The sequence below is a fragment of the Lathyrus oleraceus genome, chromosome 4 (genome assembly GCF_024323335.1).
Source record: "Lathyrus oleraceus cultivar Zhongwan6 chromosome 4, CAAS_Psat_ZW6_1.0, whole genome shotgun sequence".
NCBI classification, from domain to species: domain Eukaryota; kingdom Viridiplantae; phylum Streptophyta; class Magnoliopsida; order Fabales; family Fabaceae; genus Lathyrus; species Lathyrus oleraceus.
Window position 1 is genome coordinate 388,024,230 of NC_066582.1, and position 9,390 is coordinate 388,033,619.

General features: G+C 29.5%; 1 protein-coding gene across 1 annotated transcript; it reads left to right on the forward strand.

The window, feature by feature from the left end:
• The first annotated feature begins 1,898 nt into the window (after window positions 1-1,898).
• On the forward strand, window positions 1,899-4,801 carry LOC127075592 (unknown seed protein USP). The gene is made up of 3 exons (XM_051017046.1): window positions 1,899-1,972; window positions 2,516-2,621; window positions 3,647-4,801. The coding sequence occupies exons 1-3, from the start codon at window positions 1,934-1,936 to the stop codon at window positions 4,552-4,554; spliced, it is 1,053 nt and encodes a 350-aa protein (XP_050873003.1). The 5' UTR covers window positions 1,899-1,933; the 3' UTR covers window positions 4,555-4,801.
• Window positions 4,802-9,390: the final 4,589 nt, after the last annotated feature.

Genomic DNA, 9,390 nt, shown 5'->3' on the forward strand with positions numbered 1-9,390 from the left:
GTGGATGCGAAACACAATAATACCACTCCAGATAACCATCTTCTACATCAGATGGAGTGGTGGCCATGGTAGTTGGACGGATCACAGCGATAACGCTCTGATGATAACCAATCCAATCAACATCAATATCAGTCGCCATCATACAATCAAGAGGTGGGGATGGAACATACTGCCTGTACCTGAACTGACGTAAACATCTATCAGGCAAGTATGGAACAACTGTGTCATCCCACTTCAAACACCCCCTATAGAGACATAACTCATCAAACTGACGCCATGCTCTATGATCCTCAAATGGACGTCATATGACGTCGACATGTGTCAGCCCGTTTATTTACTTCACCAAACCATAAATGGCGAGCAACATGACGCTCGTACTTCACCAAAAGAGACGTATCGTACGACCCTCCTGGATATCCAGCCAGCTCTGCTGCAGATGAAGATGCGCCCCGGCCTAAAGTGCGGTCTGGAATCCTACCATCTGCACCTCGTCTTCGAACCACTATAAAAAAAATATTATACCAAAATTATTAAAAATTAAAAAAATTTAAAATTTAAAATTTAAAATAAAAAAAACGCACCGGATCACTTAAAAGAAGAGTTCCGGTGGGGAAAAAAACAAGGTTGACTACCGGAACACTTCTTAAAAGAGTTCCGATTTAGTTCATCCAAACTGGAAGTCTTTAAGAAAGAGTTCCGGTATACAGCCAACCAAACCGAAAGACTTTCTAAAAGACTTCCGGTTCAATGCCCCCAAAATGCAGCGAATCGGAAGACTTTAGATAAGTGTTCCGGTATACAATATGTGAACCGGAAGACTTACTATTAGTGTTCCGATTTACAATGCCAAAAAATCCAAAAATGTGTGTTCCAGAAGTCTTCAAGCACAAATGGAAAAAACTTCCATTTCTGAAAAATATACCCTATTTAAATGAGGGTATTTTAGTCCAAAAAAAATTATTTGTAGGGGTGTGGGTACAATTGTAGGGGTACGAGATAAAATTTTCTTATTTACAGAATCCGTGAAAAATCATAGCCCACTAACTTCATTAACCCCACATTAACTTCATTGCCCTTATAAAATCCCTCCACTGATGAATCAAATTAGTTGGTTCATTATTATTAATTTCTCCTATTATTAATTATTAATACTATTATTAACTATTAATTAACTCCATTGTTTTTGTAAAAGACTACACCAAAAATTAAAATAGGTGATTTTGTTCTTATTAATTAATGAAAAATGATTTATTAATATATCTTACATTTATTCTTCATTTACTTTACTAAGTCTTAGTAATGTTTTTTTAGACAGAGACACCGACCAAACACAAAAAAACAATATTTTGAGTAAATTTTATATTTATTCTTCTACTTTTAATATTTATTGTTCTATATTACTTGTTGATTATGTTTATTTTAAGTTCGTTTGTTGAGAAATCACAAAATACATTTTTCAGTAAAGATATTGCCCATCATAAATTTCTTCCATTTTATGTAAATTTGATAAGTTATATCGTAAGATTGACATTCTTTATTTCTTTTATTATACTTACTTTCTGGTTTTAATTTTTAATAAAATTTTAGCTATAATTTATAAATGTAATCCACATGAACTCTATAAATTATAAAACTTTAACTATAATTTAATGCTCTCCAATATTTATTATGAATTTAGTTATTCAAAGGATAATTTAATACACTTCAATATTTATTTTGAATTTAGTTATTCAAGGATAACTGAGTGCATTTCAATATTTATTGTGAATTTAGTTATTCAAGGATAAGTTAATGCACTTCAATATTTATTTATTGTAAATTTAAAAAATTGTCTTATCAATTGAGGATGTGGATTGAATTTACTATATATATGCACAGCAGTAGGACTTTTAAACTCACACATTCACCAAGTTTCTACCACTTCAAAGTTTAAATGGAGTTTAAAAAGCTATATGTTTTAGCTCTCTTTTTGGTAAGCTATTTTCTGCTTTGTTTGATCACTTATAATTAGTTGTCTCAATTTTCTATCAAAATTTTATGTGATTTGAAATTTTTTATTGTTTCAATAAAGTATTTGTAATGAATACTATGATTTCTTTTTATTGTAGTAATAATCATGAAACACTTTAAACATCTAATGGATTTGGAAACAACAAATTTGATTCCACTTAAATGACTAATTACTCATAACTAGTTAGAAGTGCTCACTACATCTTTTTTTTATAAGCAACTTTTATTTTTTAAATTCATTAAATAATTTAATTGATGTATTTAGTTTATATATAGTACAACATCATTTAAATTACATATTAATATTTTATTAAGCGAATAATTTTTAAAGGAAAAATGACTTAGTATTTGCCATTTTAATTAATTAATTAATAATTGATATCACTATTGTATACAATAAAATAATTGTTGTTGAGGAATTTAGTTTTAAATATCATTTATTTAATTTAAATTTTTTTTACAAGTGTTCTATGACATTGACATTCTAATTAAAATATATTTGCAGTGCGTTCTCTTGAAAACAAATGGATCTAAATCAGGAGAAGAATATTGGAAATCTGTTTGGCCGAACACTCATATACCCAAGGCAATTTCAGATTTGTTGTTGTCAGGTTAGTAAATAATATCTTGCTAATTTGTGCCTTATCACCATAAGTTAAAGAATTCCAAATTTAACTTTTGTATTATAAAATATTTTTAGACCATATATTTCAATATTGAGTATTTAACATGTGTTTTAAGGGCTTATATTACTTCTCTCCATATGTAAACTCTTATACTTTTTTTTTATAAGATTGTCTTTAAATTACAGTTCATCTTTATTACATCTCTAAATTAAATTAAGAAAACTAGATCACCATTTTTTTACTTAAACAATTGAATGATAGTTTTAGAAAAGAGATTTACATTATTGATAAAAAAAATTATTCTGTGCTACTTTGATATCAAATATAAAAAAATAATAATAATTGATGGTTCAAAATATAAATTTTGGTCAAATCCAAAATTAAATAAAAATGAGAAAGTTAATTATTTGCCTTTCAAAAAAATCATGAATATACAATTTTTTATGGGTCAACAGTGCATTATAGGTGTCTTAAAAATCAATGATCTTCACACTTTAGAAATATATTATTATTAATTCTTTTAAAAGAGACTTTTATCGTCTATTGTGATCATTTTCGACTTAGAGAATTTGTAAAGATTTTATTTTTTACAAGTATATCACAATATTGTTTTAGTTCATCTAATATATATTTTTAGTCATTATAAGTATATTATTTATTATTTTTAGTATTTATTATTTGTTAAAATTTTGATCATATTAAAATCAATTTTTGTAATATCATTTTAAAGGATTCAAATCAAATATTCTATCTATTACAAAACCAAAAGGAAGAAAAGTAAAAAGATGTATATTTGCAATGAATAAAAACAATATATTTATTACTACAATGAATAAAAAACAATATATTCTTAATATTTACATGAATATTTGCGTATCTGAATCTTTCATTAATTATATATTTTACATTGACATGTAATTTGTAATACAATTTTATATTAGTTGGTTAATACTAATATATATGACAACTATATCTGATATATGTATTTGGTAAAATATTTGATATTGCAGATAGAGGAACCAATATGCCTATGAAAAGTCAAGAACAGAATAAATATAGGACTATCTTTTTTGAACATGACCTATATCCTGGGAACACAATGAACTTAGGTATCCAGAAACATTCAGATATCCAACCATTAAAGTCATCAACACATGTACCTATTAAAAAAGAAAGCCAGACTTTTAGGACTCGCAAATGGCTTGGACAAACACCTGAAAAAGAAAATCAACCTTTTGAATCAACCATAAGGAGCGACAATGCAACCGAAATAGAAACCGATAGAACAACCCTACCTTTTGGAATATGTGTGTGGTATAAAAAAGAAATTGATAGAACAAATCATCCTTTTGAATTTAATGTGTGTGATAAAAAAGAAACTGAAAAACAAAATCAACCTTTTGGAATCAGTGTGTGGTGGTATAAAACATCAGATGAAAAAGAGGCTCACATTATTGACAACTATTGTGGATCCCCATCATCAATGGGGGAAGATAAACATTGTGTCTCGTCACTAGAATCAATGATGGATTTTGCCATTTCAAAACTTGGAAAGAATATCAAAGTGATGTCAAGTTCCTTTGCTCAAAATCAGGACAAATATGTAGTGGAGGAAGTAAAGAAAATTGGAGACAAAGCAGTGATGTGCCATAAATTGAATTTTAAAAATGATGTATTTTATTGTCACGTGATCAATGCAACAACAACTTACATGGTCCCATTGGTGGCCTCTGATGGAACTAAAGCGAAAGCACTAACTATTTGCCACCGTGACATGAGAGGTATGAATTCTGATGTGTTGTATGATATTCTCAATGTTAATCCAGGAACTGTCTCTGCTTGCCATTTTATTGGAAACAAGGTTATTGCTTGGGTACCAGATGTGAGTGAGACTGATGACCATCCTTGTGTCATTTAGCAGATTTACATATTTGTCTGTTTGGTATTGTTGTAAGGTGGTCTATGTGAATAAATATGATGTGAAAATATCATATCTTGTGTTTAAACAATGTCATCCATATATGCTAAATAAAACTAGTTCTAAATTAGTTAGAACTATGGGTTTGGGTTTGTGAATTGTTCAATGTGTCACTCTATGGTCAATCTCTGATGTACTTTATGTAATATATTGTCTTTATAGTGATTTCAAATGTTCTGCAACATAATTATAAAAATCTCTCCTAATAAATAATATAGTAGTTATGGTCTAATCACAGATAAATATATTAAAATCATTGTGTTTTTCTATTGTTAGATCATTGAATATCCCATACTCACCCGGAGGTTCAAAGCAATAACTTTCATGTATTCAACCAAACTTGATTTTCGACATGACATTTCACATTTCATCAAATAGTTTAAAGATCGTTGATAAAATACATCTTTTAATTGCACTTGAGAATAATATAATTTACATGATGTTGACAATATGCATAGATTAATGTTAGATATTAAATTAACGTCTGAAATCCTTTACAAATCACTCTCAGATATGAAAAATTACCATAAATAATATTTTAGAGTACATTTGTCATATTTCTCAATAATTTTTGTCAATATTTTTATTTTAGCAATAATATTTTTGTTAATATATAGTCTGAGTAACACAGATTGGAGTCCGAGATGGTTTACTATTCATAAATATGTTTTTTTTGTCTATGTTTCACAAATGCAAAAATTATTTCTTGAAATAAATTTCTCATAAATAAAATAATGAGAAGTATATTTCATGAATTATTTTTAAAATGTGTTTGTGTACTAATTTGAATTCCTTGAGTAGTGCTTTAAGTGTCAAAAGTTTGGTCATTTTGCAAGAGAGTGCAATATGAACAAGAAGGAACCTCAAGGGAATGAAGCCAAGGTTGTAAGACAAGTGTTTGATGAAGAGAATACACTCTTGGTCATGATCACACAAGCAAATTGCAACAACGGAAATCTGCATGATAGTAACAACTGCAATGCAAGGAATGCTGCGAAATTGAGTTGTAACCGGTTACATGATATCGTTAACCGGTTACATGAAGAAGAAAACGCCATGATAAGAATAAAAGGAGTTCAGTGCAGTGAGAAATGGTAAGTAAACCTTGGTTTTTCTAGTCATATGATGAGGAGGAATGATCAGTTTCTTAAAATCAATCGTGCCATGAAGAGCAAAGTAAAGTTTGCAAATGACATCACTCTAGCGGCCGATGGGATCAATGATGTTTTGATCACGAGAATGGATGGTGGATATTTCTTGATCAAAGATGTATTGTACATTCTAGAAATCAAATGTAACCTCCTAAGTATTGGCTAATTTTTTGAGAAGGGTTACAAGATTCACATGGAAAACAATGGGATGCACATTATTGATGCAAAAGGAGATTTGGTCCTTAAAGTGCCTATGTCTGCCAATAGAACCTTTAAGGCTAAGCTGAAGGTTTTGGAGCATATATTTCTTGCTACAACGGCAAGTGGACATGGAACTATCGTTTTGGGCATCTCAATTTTAGAGATATCAAAGACTTGCAAAACAGCGGAATGGTAACGGGGTTGCCTTCGATCAACACACCGGCTGCAATTTTTGAAGAATGTGTGCAAGAGAAGAAACATAAGGGTAAATTTATAAAGGATGCCGGTTGTAGAACCAATAATCACCTTGAGGTGGTATATTCAGATGTGTGTGTTGCATACCCTAATTTTTAACCCTAAGATGTTGGAATATTTTTATATGTATTATTTTAATATCCCAATGATTATATATATATATATATATATATATATATATATATATATATATATATATATATATATATATATATAAATTACATTAGCTATTTTATCAATTAAGTGCCTTAAATAATTAAGTGATCAAATAGAGTTAAAACGATGATTAGATTTTATTTAGAAATTATTTAATTAATTAACTAATTGGATATGAGCTCAAATATGAGTGGATGTCAGAATGACCCATTTGTGAATAACGTGTACCCTAATTGTCCATCACACTATATATAGGCTATGGTTCTCAATCTATCCTACACAAGTAAATTATTTCTTCTCTCTGTCTAAAGAGAATTCAACGCATAAGGAGTACCAGTTGAGGAAGAACTACAAAAGCCATCAACTTCTGGGTTTTTTTTTTGGATTACCGCCAAAGACAATTTTCTCAATGGATCCAGATGTTTTATAATCAATTTATCGATCTTATAATTTTATACATACTTCTATGACTATTTTGATTCCACATAAAATATATGTCATAATATGTTGTGCATGTATATTGAATTGATTTAATTCTAACAAATGGTACCAGAGCCTGTTAAATGGTTATTTAAGCCTGAATTAAAATTGTTGGAATTATAATTTTCTGAATGAAATTAATCCAATTAAAATATAAATAGTATCGAACTCCCATAAAGTTGTTCTAATGCAAATATCGTAAAAGTATCGTAGCATATATGTAATTTGATTCTTTGATTATGCATTGTAATATTTCTGTAACATTGCACAAATATATAATATGATTATGCAATTTTTTTCGTCCTGCACTATCACTGTAACACTGCCGTGTGATGCTATTTGTGTGTTGAATTTGGATTTGGATTTTGTGCCACGTGTAGAAACTATTGCCATAACAATAAACAATTTTATTTTATGTTCATATATTTCAAGGGTTTTATAACAGTATCAAATTTACACTTTTTAAGTAAATACTTCATTTTTTTGTTTAATTATTTGATGCTTAACTATATCAAATTTTTAAATTATTTTATGGATCCAACTTTATTACATTAACTGTGAGAAAATTTAAATGTTAATTTTATTTTATTAAGAAATTTATTTCTATGAGTGTTAATTTAATTTAAATTTTTTAACACCCTTCTAGTACAATCGCATTAGTATATTGGTATATACATGATATAAACACAATTAGATAAACATTCAATTTTTTAACATTACATTTGCAGGTAATGTTTATGTGAATTTTAAAGACCTTTTCATTTAATTTATTAGATTAAAAATGTCTAGTGACTTTGATTGGATTATGATCGCGACTTTATGAGTCTATTGGGGTACTAACTGCAAGTGCACAGTCTTATCGCGTACTTTTAAAAGATATCCATCCCACAGGGACTTATGAATCGATATACCGTTTTTCTAAGGTTACTTCGTAAAGCTAAGGAGGACGATACTTTGATAGTTAGGGGGGAGGAAAGTATAACTAAAATAAGATCTAGATTAAATATCAAATAAGCGGATATCGGTATGTAGTTCGTCGTAATTAGGGAATCAAATCTTCATTAGTTTCTTAGTTTTAAAATAAATCTTTTCAGTAGACACTATTGATTAAAAGTCTTTTCTCAAACTCTCGCTCTGTTGAATAAACTATGACTTTATATTAACGTGCGCTGTCACTTATTAGTTAAATCCAAAATCACTTTTTGAAAACAATAAAATCTGTAGAAACTTATTTTAAGAAAACACTAACAATTTAAACACCCTTGTCTCAAACTTTAGCTCTGTTGACTTAGATTATATAATTAAACTTAAATGCTTAACTCTCTTCCTCACATTTAACCTTTAAAAATACTTTTTGAAAATGATTAGAATTTAATTAACTCTAAAAATTGCTTTCGCCCTGATTTAAAATTAATGTCCAATTTACACGGTCCAGTTAAAAGCTCAAACTGTCGTTCTATTGATTTTAGCTTCTTTATGTCTTTTACTCTCGTACAAAAACTTTGATATTAATTCTGTAAATTGAGACCATAAAAAGAGTGATTATATTTTTAAACAAAATTAAACCAACTTAGTTTTGATTCCTTTATTCCGCTTACTTTACATACCGATATCTAAGTTTATTTAGCCAGACATGCTAAACAAGCCTAAACAATAATTATGCTTACATACAACCATATCAGACAGACAGTATAAATAAATAGCAGAGCGGAGCATATATAAATTAAAGCAATAAAATTAAAGAACCTGTAAAATTAATAGAAATCTTGAATATTCCTAGCTTCGATGCTTGAACACTCCACCACAGACCGGTTGGATTTGTTCTTGCAATCTTCAATCAGGCAGAAAAAATAAAAACGAAGGAATAAAATACTCTGACCTAATGTAAGGTTAGATCCAGTAAAAGTTACACAATAGTTTCCGGTGTAGAAACTATTGTGTGAAAAATTAATTGAATGCTTGAAAGCTTGACTGGAAAAGAAAAGGAAATAAAAGTTGCTAATAAAATAGAAAGCTGTAGAAAATTAGTATTGTAAATGTAAATGCTTGCACGGCAGAAAGAAAAAAAAAGTAGGAGAGCCCCAGGGTTTGATTTCTGGTTCTATTTATATCAATCCCTTTTGTAACCGTTTCCCACAGTTTCCTTCAGTAAGTAACCTTCACGTTTCAACGAGTCAAGCGGAAGAATAGGCTCAACGTGCCTCTGTTACGCGTCAAAAGCCAAAAATATAGGAGTGGGGTGTGACGCTCGTCACACCATGTGTTACGCTCGTAACACAAAGTAGCAGGGCGTGACGCTCGTCACACCATGTGTGGCGCTCGTCACAACCTCTCAGCGCTTCTCCCTTGTAGATTGTGGGTTGAGCTTTAGTGGAATTGCTTCTCATCATCTTTTTGCACCTCCTTTTCTTTCTTTTTCACGTATGCTTCAAATAACGTTACCTGAGATGAATAGAAGGACAATACCAAGTAATATCGATTGATAAAATAAATCGAAATAAATAATAATATAATTTAATTAAATCGAGTCCAA

Excerpts from the sequence above, each read along its gene's own strand:
- LOC127075592 (XM_051017046.1), top strand. The coding sequence starts at position 1,934 with ATGGAGTTTAAAAAGCTATATGTTTTAGCTCTCTTTTTG. Across the intron at positions 1,973-2,515 it reads ATGTTTTAGCTCTCTTTTTG|TGCGTTCTCTTGAAAACAAA; the intron begins GTAAGCTATTTT and ends ATATATTTGCAG. Across the intron at positions 2,622-3,646 it reads TTCAGATTTGTTGTTGTCAG|ATAGAGGAACCAATATGCCT; the intron begins GTTAGTAAATAA and ends TTGATATTGCAG.